The sequence below is a fragment of the Pseudopipra pipra genome, chromosome 21, assembly GCF_036250125.1.
Source record: "Pseudopipra pipra isolate bDixPip1 chromosome 21, bDixPip1.hap1, whole genome shotgun sequence".
Lineage (NCBI taxonomy): Eukaryota > Metazoa > Chordata > Aves > Passeriformes > Pipridae > Pseudopipra > Pseudopipra pipra.
In genome coordinates, this window is record NC_087569.1 from 6,967,676 (window position 1) to 6,987,756 (window position 20,081).

The 20,081-nt window shown below is 61.5% G+C and overlaps 2 protein-coding genes and 1 long non-coding RNA gene across 3 annotated transcripts; 1 reads left to right on the forward strand and 2 right to left on the reverse strand.

Annotated features, from left to right (window-relative positions):
* Window positions 1-91: 91 nt before the first annotated feature.
* RSKR (ribosomal protein S6 kinase related) lies at window positions 92-3,755 on the reverse strand. Its single transcript, XM_064677440.1, is given in 11 exon segments — window positions 92-497; window positions 578-688; window positions 762-850; window positions 921-1,032; window positions 1,035-1,139; window positions 1,219-1,259; window positions 1,433-1,540; window positions 2,216-2,285; window positions 2,457-2,525; window positions 2,604-2,687; window positions 3,359-3,755. Coding segments are annotated over 11 exon segments (1,359 nt in total). The 5' UTR covers window positions 3,707-3,755; the 3' UTR covers window positions 92-275.
* LOC135425301 (uncharacterized) lies at window positions 2,220-4,337 on the forward strand. The gene is made up of 2 exons (XR_010435553.1): window positions 2,220-2,307; window positions 2,909-4,337. It is a non-coding gene; the product is annotated as an uncharacterized LOC135425301 (long non-coding RNA).
* BLTP2 (bridge-like lipid transfer protein family member 2) lies at window positions 4,307-19,492 on the reverse strand. Its single transcript, XM_064677433.1, has 39 exons — window positions 19,343-19,492; window positions 18,496-18,625; window positions 18,185-18,231; window positions 17,742-17,904; window positions 17,544-17,662; window positions 17,137-17,197; window positions 16,757-16,955; window positions 16,475-16,598; window positions 15,991-16,115; window positions 15,840-15,907; window positions 15,597-15,745; window positions 15,231-15,349; window positions 14,861-15,024; window positions 14,488-14,752; window positions 14,164-14,369; window positions 12,903-13,998; window positions 12,473-12,664; window positions 12,183-12,385; window positions 11,985-12,103; window positions 11,691-11,911; window positions 11,361-11,551; window positions 11,177-11,276; window positions 10,900-11,102; window positions 10,272-10,566; window positions 9,995-10,152; window positions 9,708-9,914; window positions 9,494-9,593; window positions 9,116-9,298; window positions 8,740-8,861; window positions 7,704-7,859; window positions 7,500-7,621; window positions 6,982-7,162; window positions 6,816-6,902; window positions 6,602-6,712; window positions 6,391-6,526; window positions 6,053-6,177; window positions 5,283-5,384; window positions 5,069-5,203; window positions 4,307-4,869 (listed from the first exon to the last, which is right to left on the reverse strand). Exons 1-39 carry the CDS (start codon window positions 19,411-19,413, stop codon window positions 4,687-4,689), a joined length of 6,738 nt encoding a protein of 2,245 aa, XP_064533503.1. The 5' UTR covers window positions 19,414-19,492; the 3' UTR covers window positions 4,307-4,686.
* Between the last annotated feature and the right edge of the window lie 589 nt (window positions 19,493-20,081).

Consider the following 20,081-nt stretch of genomic DNA (forward strand, 5'->3'; position numbering starts at 1 on the left):
CCCGACCCGAGGGATCGGGGCTCCAGTCCCGCGACCCGCCGCGGTGGTCGCGCTTTCCCCCCGGACGTCCCGCAGGAGTCAGGGCAGCGCCTTCAGCAGTGCCCGCGGCTCTCGGGTTTATTGCTCCCGCGGGGAGAGGTACAGAGTTGAGGTACCCGGGGGTGAGGTTGGGGGTACCCGGGTAGCCCGTGGGGGACCCGGCCCAGCAGGGTCCGACCCGCTGCCGGGGTGGGGGGATGTCCCTGAGCGATGCCGAGGGTCCCAGCCATGGTGGCTCAGCCAGGCCAGGGCCGGTCCGGGGAGGCGGCGAGGTCGTAGTCGAAGTCGGCGAAGGTGGCAGGGTCGGGTGGGGACTGCTCGCGGGGTTGCGGGGCCACTGCCACCACCACCGGGTCCTTCTGCAGCAGGTCAGCGTCGAAGGCCACTCCACGGAAGAACGGGTGGCCCTGGAAGTGGTGGAGGTAGCGCAGGCGGTACAGGGGGTTGTGGCACAGCAACTGGGGAACAGAGGGAGGACAGTGAGTGGTGGGGATCCCAGCATCCGGAGGGAGCCCCAAAATCAAGGCAGGAAGGTTACCTCGGCAAGCAGCCGGGCCAGCTCAGGGCTGAATGCAGGTGGGCTCTCATAGCTGCTCTGTTTGACACGTTCCAGCATGGCCACATGGTCCCCCGCCGGTGCCACAGGGAACTGAGGGGGCATGGAATGAATTCTGGCTCTCCCTGGGGTGTCCCTGATTCCCCCACCACACTGTGGTCCTCACCTCCCCGCTGGCCAGGGCGAAGAGCAGGACTCCCAGGGACCACCAGTCGGCTGCGTGGCTGTAGGGCCCCCCGCTCAGCACCTCTGGGGCTGTGGGGATGAGTGGGTGAGCACCTGGGGGGGCCATGCCCCCCACCATAGCCCCCCTCTGCCCCCTTACCCATGTACTGCAGGGTGCCACAGATTGTGTGGGCTCGCTCGCCCCACTGCAGGTACCGGGAGAGGCCAAAGTCTGTGAGCTTGAGGTGCCCTGCAGGGGCAGGAGAAGTTGTCCCCATGGAGAGGGTGTCCCCTTGGATGGGATGTCCCCAAGGCGGTGCCACCAATCTCTTACCTCTCTCATCCAGGAGGATGTTCTCCATCTGAAATGAGAGAGGCACTGAGGTGGCTTCTCCATACCAGGGGTTCAGAAACCCCCCCACCCCATCCTCCAGCCCCCCAGCACTGCTGCCACCCACCTTCACATCTCTGTGCATGATGCCCAGGTCGTGGAGGTACACTGGGGAGAAGACAGAGCCATCAGTGCCACGTGACCCCTCCCAGCACAGTACCCACTGCCACCCCCAGTGCACCCGGCAGGCAGCTGCCCACGCTAGGGGATGGCTGACCCTACCTGTGGGACCCCGTTGGTGGGGACAGTGGTGGCTGCCCCCGGCATGGCAGGTCACTCACCCAGCACCAGCACCAGTTCGGCGGCGAACAGGCGGACGGTGGCCTCAGCGAAGCAGCCAGCGGCGCGCCAGAGTGCGTGCAGGTCCCCAGTGCTGCAGTAGGTGCACACTGCCGGGACAGGGGACATGTCTTACCAACGGGCTGTACCATGGGGCCAGGCAGGCATGAGGGACACCGCAGTGGCATGGGCACAGGACTCCACAGAGGTAACTGTGGCCATGCACCCAGGTGACGCGGGCACCGTGGCCGTGCACCGAGGTGATGGAAGCGCTGGGGTTATAAGGGCAGCGCTCTAGGGCAATATGGACACTAAGGTGACAAAGGCATGACTAAGGTAACATGGGAACATGTGAGTACTGGGGCCGTGTCCCATGGTGACATGGGCTCCAGAGCCATGTGGGCAGCACTGTGGCCACACAGGTACCAAAGTGACATGTTCCTTGGGGTCACACAGGCACTGGCAACATGCAAACTGCAGGGACTGAGGTGGCACAGCCACCAGGGCTGCCGGGGCCATGGAGGCACTAGGGCTGGCATGCTTTGTTCACGCCCACACCAGTCCCTGCGCTGCTGTGGCTTGTTTCCATCCCTATCCCCCCATCCCTGTGCGTGTGGTGGGTGCGGGGTGAGAGATGGGAGCCGGCAGCCAAGCGCCTGGATCCCCACGGGGCAGCGGCTGCGCGGGGGGAGCGCGTGCGTGTGCGGGGACACGTGTGCGGGCGGCAGGGACACGTGCGCGGGCAGGGGGGGCCGGGGCGAGCCCGCAGGCAGATGGTCACTCACTGATGAAGAGGTGGCGCTGGCCCTGCCAGCTGTCCCCCAGCCCGTGGACAAACGGGTGCCTGACCTGTCTCTGGGGATACAAAGCAGAGAGGGTGAGCGGCCCCCGGGGTGGGGGGCCAAGGGGAGACCGGGGACTCCGCTTCTGCCACCTTCCATCCGCACCCCCCACAGCCTCCTCATGTCCCCATGGCCACCCTGAACCCCTCCACGGACTGAGGTCCCTCCTGGATCCCCCCTTAACCTGTATGCTGACTTCTTCCTTGCACTGCTTGAGGGTGTCACGGCGCAGCACCTCCACTTTGGGCACGACCTGGGGGGACGTGAGGGGCTGTCAGAGGGGGACAGGGGCAGCTGAGGGCACCCCATGGGCCCCGGGGGCAGCACCCACCTTCACAGCGCAGACCTTCTCCCTCCCACAGTCCAGCACTTTGAGGATGGTCCCGAAGGAGCCTTTGGCCACAAAGCCCAGGATCTGGGGGGGAAAGGGGGAAAGGAACGGGGTCTGAGCACTCCATGGAGATGGGCTTGGGGTGCTTAGGAAGGGGGTGGTGCGAGGGGGGAGGGTGTGGGCACAGAGCACGGTGGGGACACATGGGGACCTGGAGGACCCAATAGGGACCCCAGCAGGATACATGGGGACCCAACGTGGGGCACAGGGACACGGAGGACCGGGACAGTGGTGGATGTTGACAGAATGCACAGGACCCCGGTACTACACGCGGGATCCGGGTGGGGTGCAGAGGAACCCCGGTGGAACACAGAGAGACTCGACACGGGGCACGAGGACGTGGTGAGGGTAGAAGGGGACCCGGCGGGACGGCCGGAGACGCCGCTAAGGATGCACAGGGACCCGTACAGCGTGCGGGGAGAGCTCGGTAAGGCGGTCGGCGGTGCCGGGATGGTGGCACGGAATACACGGACGGCGCAGGAGGATGCTCAGGGCGCTGGGGAACCCCGGTAGGACGTGCAGGAACCCCGATAGGACGAGCAGGAATCCCAGTACAGGGTGCGAGGGGACCCGTTAGGGCGCCCGGGGCTGCCGGGGAAGGATGCGGGATGCGCGGGCGCCCCAGGAGGACGTTCAGGGACCCCGTTCGGATGCACCGGGACCCCGTTCGGAGGGTGGGGGCTCCGGGACGGCACCTTGAGCTGCTGCTGGCGGGCGGAGGGGCGGACGGGGAACTCCGGCAGGAACAACGAGACGAGCTGCGGCAGCGGCCACCCGGGCAGAGGCGGCTCCTCGGCGGGGCCCCGCGGGGCCAGGGCGAGCCCCGGTACTGGTACCGATACCGGCATCGACCCAGCGCGGCTCAGCAGCGCCCGCACCCACGCCCCCACGGCGCGGCCCTGCGGAACCGAGGACAGCGTCACCCAGGGGATCCCGGGGCGGGGGATGCCCGGGGGGACCCCGCGGGATGATGCCACCGCACGCACCTGGGGGGGCCGCACCGGGGCCGGGGCCGGGCCGGGGCCGCTGCTCGTTGCTCCCATCGCGGCGCCGCCCGGCCGCGCCCCGGGCCCGGTCCCCGGTAATCGCCGCCTTACATAACCCCGCCGCCCCGCCCCGCCCCGCCCGCCGCGACCACCCCCCGCCCCGGGGCACGGCGGCGGTGCTGCCCCTTGCACCGCGACACCCACCCGTGACTGATCCCCCACCCTCCGGGACCCCCACCACCACCACTTTGGGGTTGCTCACTCACCCGTGACTGATCTCGCCCCTGATCCGGGATCCCCCCTACACACATCAGGGTTGCCAGTGCTCCCCATGACTGATCCCGCCTCACTCCAGGACCCCTCCTTGCACACTTTGGGGCTCCCTCTTCAACCTTTCTTTTGCACCCCACTTGCTGCAGCCAGCAGGGTGTGCACACAGCCCACACTGAGCCCTGGCATGGCCCCAGGCACCAATGGGCTCATGGAGAAGACCTGAGAGGGCTAAGTGTACAGACTGAGCCCCCAAAGTGGGTTCCCCAAGCAACTCCTGGGGAAGGGCAAGGGATGAAGCCCCCACAGACAGGGTGCTGTCAGGCTGAGGGAGGGGACAGCACTGAGCCTGACACTGCAGGGAGGTGAGAAGCCACTGGCTCAAGATTCTTCCAAATTAAAAACTCTTTTATTTAAACTCTCTCCTGTTCCCCTTTCTCCCAGCCTGGAGCGATCCTGCTGCTTCACCAGGCCCAGGGGCTGGGCCCAGCACCCGCACAGCAGGGAGGGGGTGAAGCTCGTGGGAGCCCTTGGCACAAGGGCCTGCACCCCACAAGGCAGCTCCGGAGCACCTTGTGCCCCCACATCCCCGTGCTGCTGCACCCCTGCCCCGCAGCAATGGGGCTGCCGAGGGCCTGCACATGGCTAATCCCTGCCTCGGGCATCACTGTGCTGAGCAGCACAGCCCCCCCTCCGCCTTAGGGGTGCCCCCCCAAGGGGGGAGCACGGGGCACCCCAGTCCCTTCCCGGCCTGCCGGGTGCTGCTGTCATTTGCGCCTGCCAAAGATCGACTTCTTGCTGGGGTTCTTCTCGCCCACGCTCAGCCCGATGAGCAGACGCGCCTTCTCGTCCTCCTCCTGCTGCTGGATGGTCCCGTCTGATTTGCTCTCCAGCTTCCCCCGGGCCTCTGCGCCCGCAGCTGGCTTCAGGCGTAGCTTCTCTTTGATCACCTGCCCCAGGATTTAGGGGGCTCAGCACTCCATGGCCACACCCAGGCCCCTCGGCATGGGGGAGAGCCTGAGTTGCTGAGTCAGTGTGGCTGCTTCCCACTCTGCAGGACATGCCACCTGCCTGGGGTTACCATCTCCAATCTGGGCAGAGCAGCTCTGGCAGCCTCCAGGGTGGGAAGTGGGATGGGGTCCCACATACCTGTGCTACCAAGGCTTTGCGGCTGTCTCTCTTCACCGCCATGGCAAAGTCCAGCCACGTCCACGTGTTGTTGTGGTACTCCAGGCACGGCAGCACCAGGTTCAAGTCACCCCAGTCCACGCTGTTCTTCTCACCCTGAGTGATGGGGGTGTCAGGTAGTGTGGGACGATGCCCCAGATCACCCCCAGCATGGCCCGCCCCTCCAGCCCCGCACCTTGTAGCTGACACAGAGTGGCACCTGCGGGATCTTGATGTAGATGAAGGAGTTGTTCATGGCTGCACGCTCCTTCATCTTGTCGATGTCATCCACGGGATGCTGGAGACAGAGCAGGAACCATGAGCAGAAGGGAAGTGATGCGTATGGATTTTTGGATTTTTAGCTTTTTCTAGATTTCAGAAGTAGCTGTATTATATGCCTTAGTAGTATTTTCCAGTAAAAGTAACGGCAGTAGCTTAAGGGTTCACATACCAAACCCTGTCCCATATCGCTCCCTCAAAATTCTGTTAGCTTGTTTAGACTTCCCTCAAGGTAGGCCTTCATTCTGTTTAAGAACATCTGCACTCTGGCCTGGACAACAAGATAACATGCAGGCACAGGATCTACCCTCTTTATCTTATCTTATCCACTAAGTTGTCTCAGAGTCCTGTTTTTCTGCGGTCTCTTAAGGCAACAGAAGGAGAGGGGACACAGCCAGGAACCAGCAGGGAAGGGACAGCTGGGCACTAGGCCAAGGCATTGCTTCACCAGGGAGAGGTGAGAGCTGCTCTGGCATGGTGGTAGAAAAATGAGATGCTGCAGGGATCATATCAAGCGTGCAGGTGCCTGGTTGTAAGGAATGCAAATCCTCGTGGTGGGAGGGAGCAGGAGAGAACAGACAGGCAAGTGGGGGAGGACATGGCTGGCCAGCCCTGAAGCCAAGGAAAAACAGACTGATACCACAGCAGGGCTCTCCCAGGTTTCCCCCTCAAGGCAGCAGCAGGTACCTCGGGTGCTTTTCGGAATGATCTTCTGACCCCTGATGTCCGATTCAGTCCCTGAGCAACTCCCTTGCCTGGGCCCAGTGAGTCATCGGCCACGATCAGCTGCCGCGGCTTCACCACGGGGATCCCTGGGGCAAACAGGGTGGGAGGTGGTGGCTGGTGTCCAGCTGGGGGTTAGCCATGACCCAGACCCTCCCACTGGCTCCCTGTCCACAGGGGAGACCAAAAATCCCTGTTCCTCAACACATGGCTTGCCAGCAGCTGCCCACAAACATAACCTGGACATGCAGACAGAGCAGCCCAAGGACATCCAGGGAGGAGGGTGATCATGAGCCTCTCACCTGTCGTCACCAGCTTGGACTTATCTTCCTCATCCCCCACCTCCTCCTCCTCCACATTACGACCAGGGAAGAAGAAACCCATCATCCTGTGAAAGAACTGGTGGGTGAGCTGGATGGTGAGGGGTACCACGTTCACCTGTGGGGAGAGAGACATGTCAGAGCCAGGCACATGCTGCCTGTGCCCCACAGAGACCCAGTCCAGTCCTGGCACCTCAAAATGCTCCTTGATGGAGATGCCTCCCACGGGTGGCCGGACCTTGCTGAAAATCCTCAGTGCCAGCTGCCGGCCAGACTGGCAGGAGCTCTGGGGACGCAGCACCACCTGCAGGGAAGAGGACAGGCGGCTGGGGTGAGGACAGGCCACTCTGGCCAGGCCACCTACATGTCTCCAGGACACAGGGCTGCTCCCCCAGGCTGCCACTTGCCTTGTACACAGCGTTGGGCAGGAGGTTGTTCATTGTCACCCAGCCCAGTTCCAGCAGATGCTCGGCCGTGTCATCAGACTTGTTGACCTGCACAGACAAACCTGTCAGCCCTCCATGTCCCTGTCCCCAGCTCGGGGGCTGTGGGTATCACTGGCTAGCTCCACACCTTGCTGTAGAGGAAGCGCTGGAGCTCCAGCTCGGCTATGCCCAGCTGCCCATCCTCCTCGGTCAGGCGCCAGCGGGCCTGGGCAAAGTAGAACTCCGTGCGCCGTGCCACACTCACATCCTCCGGCTGCTTTCGCAGCTCCATCTTGTTGGCTCGCTGCAGCTGGAAGTCCTTGAAGCACCTGCAGCAGAGAGGAGAGCACTGGGATGTAGGAGCCCTCAGTAAGAGGGACACAATGCTAAGGAAGCCAGAGATCATAGAATCATAGAACGGTTTGGACTGGAAGGGACCTTAAATCTCATCTATTTCCAACCCCCTGTTACAGGCAGGGACACCTTCCACTAGACCAGGTTGCTCCAAGCCCTGTCCAACCAGGCCTTGGACACTTCCAGGGCTGGGGCAGCCACAGCTTCTCTGGGCACTCTGTGCCAGGGCCTCACCACCCTCGCAGGGAATAATTTCTTCCTAATACCCAATCCAAACCTACTTTCAGTTTCAAGCCATTCCCCCCATCCTACCTGATGAGTATGTTCAGCTCCTCGCTCTCCAGTTGCAGGTCAGCTTTCTCCTGGCTTAGCTGCTGCTGCAGCCTGTGGTTCAGGTCGAGCAGGATCTCATTTTTGCTGTCATCCTTCAAAGACTGAAGGACAGACAACCCTCAGCACCCTCTGCCCTGGAGTGGGGATCCTGGGGAGCCGGGCACTGCCTGTATGTGGGCTCACCTTCATGTTGGAGTACATCTGCTTCTCCAGCTGCCGGATCTGGGCCACGTGCTGCCGCACGGCCTCTTGCAGGTGTAGGATACTGCTGCGCTGCTCCTCGGGGTTGCTGGAGATTTCCAGCTGGAAGCGCACCCGCTGTTTCTTCTCGCTGTGCTCCTGGACATGGGGACAGGGGAAGGTTAGGAGTGTCTGGGAGCAGTGAGTGACACAGTGACCTGAAGTCCTGTGGTGTGGGGGGTTGAGGGGGTGTAGCAACCAGCTTTGACCTTGAGCTACAGCTGTTGCCTGGCAAAGGAACAAGTAAAACATCATTAAGGAAGAAAACGTGAGAAAGAGAAGAAAAACAGCTGCAGATAGAGGAATGTGTTTGGACATGAGAAGAAATACCAGTGACCTGTCAAGAGACGAGATGGGGCATGTGAACAGAAGCTAGAGACCAATTAGAGATGAGATACAAGCGCATGGACAGAGAAAAAGTAGGTAAAAAGAACAAGTTTGTTTATAATAAAATCCTTGTATGCAAAATGCAGTCTGAGTGCATTACTGTCCGTTGTCAAGGGGACCCCGGGCAAGAAATAGGTGAGGAGAATTTCTCTTTTTGAGAATTTCTCCTTGCTCAAGACACATTTTGTGGCTGAAAAAAACTAAGTTTGGAAGAACGTATGAGATCAGCTGATATTCTGTCTTTCCCTCGGGCTGGACGACTTTTTGCCAGGACAGACAGAACAGGCAAACCCTTATCAAAAAAGGTGTTTGCAAGGTACATAAAAGCATTCTTTCCCACAGATGGTGGAAGGAAAAAGGAGAAGAAAAAGGGAAAAAACTGTGAAAAGCAGCCCACAGGGCAGTATGGGCATGCCTGGGCCTTTGGTATGCATGGACAAGGAGCCCTGCTTGGTGTGTGTTGTTTCTTTCCACCCAGCTGTGAGTTTCACAGTTGTAAAGTGTTTCCAAAATAAACTTCCTTCAGTACCTGAAAGCCCATGGTTAGCTCTCTGGTTACTTGTGTGCATATTTGGAGTATACAGGTGGGTACCTTGCGTTTGGGCTCCACGTGCAGCAGTAGGTTGTTGACTATGTCAAGGATCATGGCATACTGTGCTGGGTTGGTGGAGATCTCCAGGTCGTGGTGGATCAGTGTGAAGGTATCCACAGCTCCTGCAGCAACACAAAAGGCAAGTGGGGCCTCAGCATGGCCAGAAACAGGATGCAAATGGCGACCAGCCAGAGACAGACGGGGGTTACACTGGTTCCAGCAGGCACAGCATGCTCAGCATCATCTGGTGCACTGCAGGGGCTGTGTGCACCCCTCTGATCTCAGCAGGGCCAACACAGATCACCCCTGGAGTTAGCAAGCACCTGTGGGTCAGCCCAGAGCTTTGCTCCAAGGCACACTGCCTGGACATACTGACCCTCCTGCTTCTTCAGCAGATCCTCCTTCTCCTGGTTGGCAGGAGTCTCGGGTGGCTTTATCTGCGTGGCCAGCTCGGGGTCAATGTCATGGCTGTAGCTGATGTAGTACATGCGGCAGCTGCAGCGAGAGATGATCCTCTGTACCTGCTGGGTCTGCTGGGCTTCCGAGGGCTGATTCCAGTCTGAGGACAGGCAGAGGCACCACGGTCAGAGCACCATGTCCTGGCACATCGGGAACTTCATGGTGCAGGGCTCAGAGCATCAGTCAGCTCCTGGAGCCATGCATGGACAGGTCAGATGCTCTCAGCTCCAGCAGCCTTGGGGTCACACACAAACAGGACTGGAGTAGGCACAGCAGCCAGCCCTGTAGACAGTACCTGTCGTGGTGCTGACCATGCCCCCCACTGCCTGCCCGCTCTCCATCAGCTCCTGCACCGAGTCCAGGCTCCTTTGCCGATGTTCCTCAATATTTTTCACCTGGGGAGGCAAGAAGGCACCATTGGCTGTCCCCATTCTCCCTGCCTTGGCCAGGTCAGACAGCACTGTCCGTCCCCCACACAGCTCACCTATCACAGCCCCCCAGACACTCACCTCCAGCCAGAGCTGCCCGTGCTCCCCCTCAGAGGGGCTGCTCTCTGTCGTGGCAAAGTACTGCATGCCATCCAGCAGGCAGGTCCAGGACGTCTTCTGCTTCAGTGTGTCCCCGTACCAGGCAGGGTGGTGCTGGCACTGCAGCAGCTGGGCCTTGGCAGCGGACACGATCACACAGCCCTCCGTCTCCGCGCCGCGCAGAACCATCTGTGGGGGGAGAGACGCCAGGGGTCAGACCAGCCTTTCTGGGGCCCTCTCACAGCCAGGTCGTGGGGACAGGCAGGCACCTGGCAGTTCACCAGCTCGATGAGGCAGTTGCGGTTGTAGATGTCGTCGGTCTGACAGGCGGCGATGCCGCAGAGCTGCTCACTGGCCCCCGACTCCTCCTCCGTGAATACCACGAACTTGTCTGTCTCCTCAATGAGCTTCTGCAGCATGTAAGCCCCTGGGGAGGGAAAAAGAGTCAGTGCAAGGCTGCAGGGGGCTGGCTGGGGGGTACAGGGTGAAGGGAAGCATGGCTTTCAGCTGTGGGCTGCCCCTTGCTCCCCTCCCCACCATGCTCACCCCCCGAGGAGGCTCTCTCGGGTCGGCCGCTGGTGATGGGAGCAGTCACTCTGGCAGGGATGGAGTGAGCAGAGAGCGGGCCCCGCTTCAGCTTCTTGGCCTGCAGCTGCGTGTCGATCTTCAGCCCCTTCAGGGCCTCGGTGGACAGGTTGCGCTTGAGCACAGCCGCTTTCTTGTAGCCGTCGTAGAGGCCGAAGGCGATGTCCCGGTTCGTGGTGGTCCAGGACGCCCGCAGGTCCACCAAGTGCAGCTGGTGCGTGTGGAAACCATCGTCCCCATCGCGCAGGGGCAGCTCCTGGGCACGGAGGGTGAGAGCCTCAGCATGGCAAAGCTACCTCCAGCCTGTGACCACGGGCCTCACACACAGGGGCTGGGAGCCCTGCCAGGCCCTACAGGCAGAACGTGGGGGCCAGAGCCTGGGGGACCACCCCAGAGTCCCCAGCATGGGCCCATGCCAGGGATGCTGTGGGTGGAACAAGGCTAGGTGCTTGGGAGATCAGAGGCCCTGAAGACCTGTCTCCTCTGAAGCCGAATCCCTCCCCCATTGCACTCAACAACCAAGGTCCCCCTGTCCTGGGGATGCCACCAGGCCAGCACAGGATGCCGTGCCCTGTGTTTGCAGCGCTACCTCCTCAGCCGTGCGGTTGCTGTGCCGCTGGTAGGTGAGGGAGGACAGGCTCAGCAGGTGGGTTTTCTTCACCAGGGTGTCGAGCTGGTGGTCGGCATTCTCGTCGCAAGTGGAGGCCATGAGGTGCACGGTGACCTGGCTCAGGTCGCTCACCATCTGCGTGATGCTCCACTCGGAAATGAGGCGTCGCATCACTGTGCCAGCTGGGGGACAGAGGCAGGGGGTCAGCCAGGGCCCTGCCATACAAGGAAGTGCTGCTGGCAGGATTCCCACTCACCTTGTGGTATGAGCCGTTGAGTGCCACGAGTGAAGATGTGTCCCTGGCAGCATTCCACCTGGATCCCCCGCTGCTGGGCAAAGGAGGCCCAGTAATGCACCTGTGAGAGAGCAGAGAGTCCAGCTGAGAGCCCAGCGCAGGTACAGCAGGGAGGTAATACCAGCCCCCCACCCCTGGGACTTGCCTGCAGCCGAGGGAAGAGTGCTGTATAGGACAACTGCTTGTAATGCTGCCCCAGCTTCTTCTTGCTGGGTTTCATGTTGTTGAAGAGCTTCCCGCGGCATATGGGCCGTGTCACGCTGGTCCACGTGGCCCAAAAATTCTGCATCCAGCGGAGGGTGCTGCTGTAGAGCAGGATCCGGGGCTGGGAGTGCTCTGAGAATATACCCACTGTCAGCACCCTGGGGCAGGGACATGGCAGCACCCAACCCAGGACACATAAGGATTGCTCAAACCAGCATGCTCTGCCCCATCCCCCTTGTCCCAAAGGGATCCCCAGGACACTATCACCCACCTTTACTGGGCCGAGTCAGGTCCATTCGGATGGAGAGGTTGAGGTTCTCGGAGCGGAAGGCACGGTAGGAGTCATACTGCTGCCCTACTGGCACCTCGGGCAGGAATTCGGGGGAGCGCAGCACCACACCGTGGTGGTCATGGGGGTTCCCGTGACACAGCCACTGCAGGTCCAGCGTCATGCACAGGTCAGGCAGGTGCAGGAAGCAGCAGTCGTCATACCTGAATGCAGAAAGAGACCCCAGTCATTCCCTGGCACTGGTGGAGGCCTCTGTGCTCCAGGGCCCACACTCACTTGGAGGCTGTCCGGACGTTGATATCCAGGTTGCCCTTGAAGACAAACTGCCCGGGCTTCCAGTGGAAGGACAGTTGGCTCCACTCCCAGTGCATGTTCTCTGTGGTGTTGTAGGGGTCCTGGAAGGACAAGCATGAGGAGAGGGAGGTGTGAGCTGACCCCGCGCCATGCTCTGTTCCCCAGCCCAGCAGCACCCACCTCAGTGGCCAGCTGGTGCAGGTTGGCCTGTTCAATGTCCATGTGCCAGTCTCCGTGGAAGAGAAGGCGGCTCTTGTCCCACCAGGGCAATGGGGCGCTGGGATCCTCTGAGGGCTTCGTGAGAAGATCCACACACTGGCCAATCAGGGTCCAGGCTGGGTCCCAGCAGGGCCCCCACACGATGGTGTACTGGGAGATCACAGCTGGGAACACAGAGATTGGCTCAGCCATTTGCACATCCCACGCTGCCCCATCCCTACCCCAGCACAGAGCCCCCCCATTCCTCTTACAGTGAAAGTCGTGGTAGAACTTCAAGGGTGGCATGTTCCTCTCCACCGTGGCATCCCCCCAGGGCAGCCCCAGCTTCAGGACCTGGCGGCGCCGGGAGCAGGCCTGGCCGCACTGCTCGGCTCCGATCAGCCGGCCGGAGAGCTGCCAGTTCCGGATCTCAAAGAGGTAACGAGGGTAGTCACGGATCCGCACTGCAGGGCGGAGGAAGCACTGAGACATGCGGCAGCAAAGGGACACTGCCCCAGTCCCCCACTCTCAGCCACACAAGGAACCACTCTCCTGTCACATCTCTGCTCCCTTCCCACTCCCTTGAACCTCCAAAAATCATTTTCTCTGCTTGCATGGTGTCAGTAGGTCCCTGTCCCGGAAGCCCAGCCATCACAGCCATTGTGCTGTCCTCCAAGGGCACCCTCACGTGAAGCAACTCACCAAAGAAGCTGCCAACTCTGCCCTTCATCATGCGGCACCACTGGGTGACCATCTCCAGACCCTCGGAAGGGAACGGGCTAACATCATCCAGGTCCCTCATCTGCTCCAATACACGTTCTGTGCCATGGAAGGACTCATCAGCCATGGCCACCAGCTCCAGGTGGGCCAGGGTCCAGGTGAGAAGGGCCCTCCGCATGGGTGTGTTGGCGTAGAGGCGCCGCGAGCGCTGGATGTAGATCTCGATGTTCTTCTTCTCCAGTGAGGCGTACAGCTCCTCGATCTTGCGGGCAGGCAGCAGCTCCCCGTGCTGCTTGCGCAGCGCAGCCACCTTGGCGTCCAGCAGCTGCAGGCGCTTGGCGCTCTCCTTGCTCTCGTCCTTCATCAGCTCATAGTTGTCTCGTAACTTGACCTCAAAGACATCGTCCAGGAAGACCCAGGAGAAGTGGGTCACTTTAAGCAGGAGGTCTGGGGGCAGCACCGTGCTGGTGGGGCGCCCAGGCCGGTGAAGGCCCTTCAGCCACTTCTGCACGCCCACGGCAGCGTCCAGCGTGCGGGAGAAGTCGTACTGGTAGGGGAACTCGATGGTCACACTGGCAAAGGAGAAGGCCCAGCCACGGTTGCGGAGGGTGCGCAGGGTGGGGAAGGCGTCACGGTGCCGGATGACCTCCTCCAGCTCTGGCAGCAGTTTCACCTCCACCTCCTTGAAGCTGAAGATGCTGTGCCCATCAAAGCCAGCGGCCAGCTCGGGGCAGTAGCCGTGCAGGGCACCACCATGCCAGCTCACCGAGGTCCGCTCGGCAGCCAGGCTGATGTAGTTGGCCTCAGAGACAAAGGCTGTGACTTTGGCGGAGCTCAGCTCTAGGGACAGGGACAAAAGTCTTTTGGAGGATGGCCCTTTTGGCTGGAGGGGCCCCGGTGATTCAGTAGGGGTGGTTGGGTGGGACGTGGGGCTCTCTGGGGGTAGGGAGGGAAGCGTCCTGTGGCCAAGGGCGTTCCACAAGGCTTCGTGGCACTGCAGGGTGGCCAGGGTGTGATGGTAGAGGTGCATATGGTCAGGAGGGCTCCACAGCACTGCCAGCCCCTCACCGCACTGCACCTGTGCCAGAGAGAGCAAGCAGGCACCACGTCACTGCCAGGGCCAGCACAGCACAGCCCCGTTCTCCTCCCCAGTACCTTTCGGTGCCAGCCAATCCTCCCCCTGCCCCATCCATCCCAGTCCCACTACTACAGGATAAAGCAGCATCCTGACACCCAAACCAACCTCCAGGGAGCGGATGCTGCTGTGGTAGGTGACAGAGAGCATGGAGAGGTTGGCCACCGGGTTGGGGATGGCAGGAGCTTTGCAGCACGGCTGCATCTTCTCAGTGATGCTCTTCACCAAGGCCAGCACCATGCCCTGCACGCTGACTGTGCAGCTCTCAGCACTTCCTAGGACAGTCAGCGTGTCCAGCCGCAGCTCCAAGGCACCTAGAGAGACAGCACATCAGTGCTGGAGGCATGGAGGAGGCACACCACAGCATGCCAGACTCCCAACTGTGGGGTTATTGCAGGACACCCATCTGGGATCAGCCTGGATGCTACTTACCCACCAGGGTCGAGAGTGTGAAAAGGTTCACATCCTCCACCTTCAGATCCACCTTCCAGAGCAGCCGCCAGGGCTCACTGGAGGCAGAGGGGGGCTGTTTGGCAAGCTCAGCTCCGCTGGGCTGTGGGCAGAACAGGGGCAGGACCCTGGCCAGGCACTCAGTGCAGGTGTCTGACGACTCCACTTGCAACCCCCGGATGGTGCAGTCCAGGAAAAGCGTATCCGACTGGGCGCTGGACATGCCCAGGGGCTGGTTGTAGCTGCCCTGTAGGACAAACAGGATGATCACTCTCAGGCTGCAGGATGTCCCCGTACCACCCACATGGCATCTCTCTCCCGAAAGCCACCCTTGCCCCCTTGGCTTGCCCCTCACCTGGAGGTTGAAGGAGTCGAGGATGAGGGCTTCTCCCCACACGTGCATGTTGGGGGGATGTGGGGCACGCTGGATGTGCGAGTCGTTGCCCACACGCCAGCACAGGTGGTCCACGGCCAGCACCGCTCGCTGGTGCACACTCTGCGGCCGCAGGTGCTGGTAGTCTGTGAGCAGAGAGGAGAGGGTGAGTATGGGCAGGGCTTGCCCAAACACAGGCACAACCAGTCAGGGATCCACAGCCCCTGGCCACATGCAGACATGGGTAAGCACAGTGGCAGCACGGCCGTCCCTGTTCCCCTCCTAGTGCCTCTCTGGCACAGCCATCAACCCCCCAGAAGAGCCCAGCAGCCACCCTGATGCCAGCCCGTACCTGCAGAGATGGAGTTGAAGCCCAAGGCGAAGGGTGGTGTGTCCCCCAGCTGCACGGACACACTGACGTTGGACAGTGAGGCACTCAGGATGATGGGCGCTATGATTTGGGGATAGCTCCTGCATGGGACAAGCAGGGATGGTCTTTTACTGGGAGCTGTAGGCCATAGACCATGGCAGGGAACAGGCCCAGAGGGACACCCTCTCTTCAGGAGCTACCTGATCACCTCCCACTCTCTGTACCAGCCACCCCATCCCACAGGCTGTGCGCAGGGCAGAGAAGGTGCTGAGTGCCCAGGCACCCTGCCAGAGTGTGGCAAGAGCAAACAAGCTGTGATACCAGCAGCTGTGCTGAGGCCAAGTTTACCTTCCTTTGTGCCCTTGGCTGGGGACAGGCACTGCCCGGCACCTGTACTCTTGTGCCAACAGGCCCAGCCAGTGTGAAAACTCTTGGTGACGGTAGTGGATGATGCAGGTGTTGAGCAGAACAGCAGCCGAGAGGTCAATGGCTGTGACCTAGAGCAGGGAGAGGGCCAGGTGGCAAAAAACTCATGCCAGGAGCCAAACCAGTCACCCTCAGGAGAAAGGACTGTGCCCAGCAATCGCTTACCTGTAGGCTGGTCTTCAGGGAGTTGAGGCACACGATGCGTTGGCGGCTCTGGGACAGGAGAAGGCCATCTGTGGAGAGAGAGGAGCAGAAGTCAGGGGTGGCAGAGAGGAGTGGTGGCAGCCCTCTCCTGCCCTCCCTTCTGGCTACTTGCCCTCCAGCTGGAGGTCTACACTCATTTGGTCCAGGTCTGAGCTGGGCGTGAAGTTGCGCAGTGGGATCTGCTCGTCTTCACGCTGATATAGAAACTGCAGCAGCTTCAGGCTCCAGGTGAGGTGCCTGTAAGAAGCGGGGAAACACTGTCAGAAGGGAACCACACCATCATGTCCTTCATCTCCCCGTTTTTCATCACCAGCTGACCAGCATGCCGGCATGGTCAGACACCAGACAGTGCCCAGCTGAAGCCCAGCCCAGTGCTCGCATCCCATCAGCAGAGCATCCCATCAGGCTGTCCTGCTAGAGAACTCCCTCCCCAAGAGCCCAGCCCCTAGCCAAGCTCAGTCCTTCCCACTGGGGTGGGCTCTAGGACTCACTCTCTGCAGTCTGGATGAGCAAGGAATGGCACAGCTGTTTCCAGGTCCATGTCCCAAGCACTAATTTGGTTTAGGACAGCCTCTTGCCTCCACTTGCCTCCTTACCTCTTCTGGCTGTTCATGGACAGCACCATGCTAGTGTTCTCCAGCTTCATCTCCACCCTCCTGGGGATAAGCTGCAGAGTGTCCCTGCTCAGCACAGACAGGGACTTTGGGGGCTCCTCAGGGCCTGGAGAAGAACACAGCCATGGGAAGGCTCTTGCCCAAAGCCCCACACTCTGCAGCAGGAGGGAGTGACGGCACAGCCAAATCCCTCTGGCTCCAGTGCAAGAATGGGGGCTGCCAGCCCCTGCCGGGCCTGGAGCTTGTCCCTGTCCCTGTCCTGACCTGTGCTGGGCTGTTCCCCTGTGCTGCTGTGCTGGGCCCCGGCAGTGACGTGGTGCAGGAGGGGGCTGCAGAAAAGCCCCTCGTGCAGCTCTGCCTGCAGTGTCCGGATGCACAGCCGGACGCCCACCAGCCGTCGCTTGCTGCTGATCTCCAGCGAGAGGGAGAGTGCCAAGGCCAGCTCTGCCAGGCACGTGTCATCCTGCGTGGGGATACAGCAAGGAGTGACACCCAATGTCCTGCCAGCAGATGCTGCAGGTGCCCAGCATTGGGCTCAGAGCCTCACAGCATTGCCCAGCCTCAGGGACACGCTGGAGTGGGTCCTCAGGGTATCCCACAGAGCCGGTGCCCAGGCTCCAAGTGTGGAATTCTCCAGCACTCACCAGCTGGCTGCTCCGGAGGACTTTGCTGTTCACCTTTGTCAGGCTCACCTCGCAGGTCAGGCTGGGGAAAGCAGAAAAGAGAGGGAGGATGTGGGCCTTGCTGCTGCCAAACCAAGTCCCTGTCCTCTCTTTTCTGTGGGACACGGGGATCCCAAGTCCCTGCTTCAAGTGCTCCTCAAAGCAGATCATGCCCTAAGTCCATGCACACCAGCAACACATTATTTGGAGAACACACAACTCAAGATTCCCGTGATGCAAAAAGGAACCAGGCCAGCCTGGAGAGGTTAATGTGTCACATCACAGGTGACATGAGATGCTGCTGAGTGGAACAGAGAGAGAAGACACCAGGCTGGGGTCAGAGGAGCCTCCCTGCCCCTGAAGCAGAGTGCATGCAAGCACAGTATTACCTCTTCCCGTTGCCATTCAGGAGGAGACGCGTCTGGCTGGCCTGGATGTGCCAGAGAGACTCTGAGGTGGCCACGTGCAGAACCATGATGTTGATGGAATCCATGTGGATGGAAAAGAGCTGGGAGGAAGGTGCTACGGTGAGGGATATCCGACAGCAGCGCAGCCCACAACAGCATCTCATCAAGCCAGTGCCTCACCTGGCTAAGTAGCCTTAGCAGGGAAGGTTTAAGAGTCAGGTCTGCTCTGCTTTCATTTCCGTCAGCTTCTCTGGGAGCCTCCGGGACGGACGGCTGGAACCCAGGGCCCTTCTGGAGATCCGTGCGGATTCGCACCTCACCAAAACACAGCTCGAAGTAGCGCCTGTGGGAGAACAGCACAGGCAGCTCTTACAAGAGCTCACACTTGGCACACCCAGCCCCACCACCAGTGATGTCCCCCATCCCAGGGATGTGCAGGACCGGCACAAGGGCACCCACAAGACACTGCCACCTCAAAAAGTGGTTCACTCTCTCATAGAGCAGACCATGGGGAAATAGGGATGTCAGGAAGGTGTAAAGGCAGCAGGACCACAGTCAGTGGGGCTAGGGGTGAGCCAGACCCCCCAGGCGAGCAGGCAGGGAGTTGGCGTGGGGGTACATACGGCAGCTCCCGGCTCAGTTTACTGGAGATCCAGATGTTATCAATCTCCTGCAAGGACACACGGGCAGGTCAGAGAAGAAACAACCTGAGCCTTATGATGCTCATCCTGACATTCCTGCTCTACTCCCAATGCCTGGGATCATTCAAGGAGCAGCTAAAACCCCAAGTGTGGCCCTTGGAGGAAGGGCCTGGCACCAGTCATGGGGATGCCCAACAGGAGCACGGCTACACAGATTTGCTGCCAGCCTGTAAGTGACCATAACCACCCTCTCTGCCCGTCTGCCCGTGACCACCCCTTGCTCGGGTACCCACCACAGTCTGCTGCTCCTGCTGAAACTTGAGGCTGATGTTCTGGGCCCAGAAGAAGCCAAAGGAGCCAATCTTCAGCTCTGCATGAAGCTTCTGCCGGCACCAGGTAACAGCCAGGCGACATGCCAGCCACCTGTGGGGACAGGGGGAAGGCCAGGGTCAGCCTCCCCACTGGGGCTGGGGACCAGCCCTCTTTGCCCTTTGAGCACCAGCTCCAGCACCCACAGCTGAACAGGAGCTCCCAGGGCCCCAGGCTGGGGCAGAGACCCTGCAGGGTCACCCCCAACAATCTCTGACACATCCTCCAAGCCCTGAGGGGTGCCTTTGACCCCCACGCCCCCCTGACAACTCCGTGCCCACTCCTGCAGGCTCCCATAAACTTCTGTATGCCCCCAAGGCACTGACATCCCCAACCTCCTAGCCCTAGGAGCCCCCAATTCCCTGCAGACTCCCTCCAAGTCCTGTGAGCCCCCCAAATTCCCCAAACTCCCCAGAGCCCTCTTTGTCCCCCTTAATCCCTGCTTCTCCCCTCCTAGACCCCCAACACCTCACCCTCAGCCTCGTGGGGCCCCCTCCATCCCTGACACTACCCCAACCACCCTTATCACCCCCCCAAAACTCCCGTGGGCCCCCAAAACCCCCCCGACACCCCACTGCCAGCCCTACGGGCCACCCCTTGACCCTTGCGAGCTCCTCCCATCCCAGGACAGCCCCACCCGCCGCGTTGTCACCCTCCAGCCCCCCTATCACCCCTCTGCCAGCTCCGCGCCCACTCCCCACCCCTGTCACACCCCCCCTCGAGCCCCCGCGGGCTCCCCCACGACCCCAAACCAGCCCCCGAGGCCCTGACCGCGCCAGCAGCCCGGCGAGCAGCGCGATGAGGACGACGCCGAGGAGCGCGGCGGGCAGCGGCGGCGGCATGGCGGGCCCGGCCCCGGTGCGGGCCCACGGCCCCGGTGCGGACCCCTCCCTCCCTCCCGCCCGCCCCGGCCCCGCCGCCGCCGCCCGAGGGGCCGCCCGCGCACCCCGAGTGGCCGCTGGGAGGGGCGGGACGGGGCGGGGCCGAGCGGCGCCTTCCCGGAGAGCGCGGGCGCCGCAGCGCCCCGCCGGGGCCGAGCGGTGACACCGGGACCGGCACCGGGATGGGGGAGAGGGGGGTGACTGGGACCGGCACCGGGATGGGGGGAGAAGGGAAGCGACACCAGGTCCTGCGCCGGGATGGAGCGTGCGGGTGACACCGCGGCCGCACGGCGGTGGGGAGAGGGGGTGTGACACACCAGGTCCGGCACCGCGATGGAGCCAGGGGGTGACACTGGGGCTGCACCGGGATGCAGTGAGGCAATGACACCGGGTCCAGCCAGCACCACGATGGGGCAGGGGGTGACACTAGGGCTGGTGCTGGGATGAGGTGAAGGGGGTGACACCGGGATGGGGAGAGGGGGTGAGTGACACTGGGTCCAGCACTGGATGGGGCGAGAGAGGTGACACTGGGTCTAGGTACCAAAATGGGGCGAGGGGGTGACACCAGGTTTGGCCCCCAGCCCCGGGCTATTCTCTGCATCCCCTACACAAACAGTCACACCACAAGG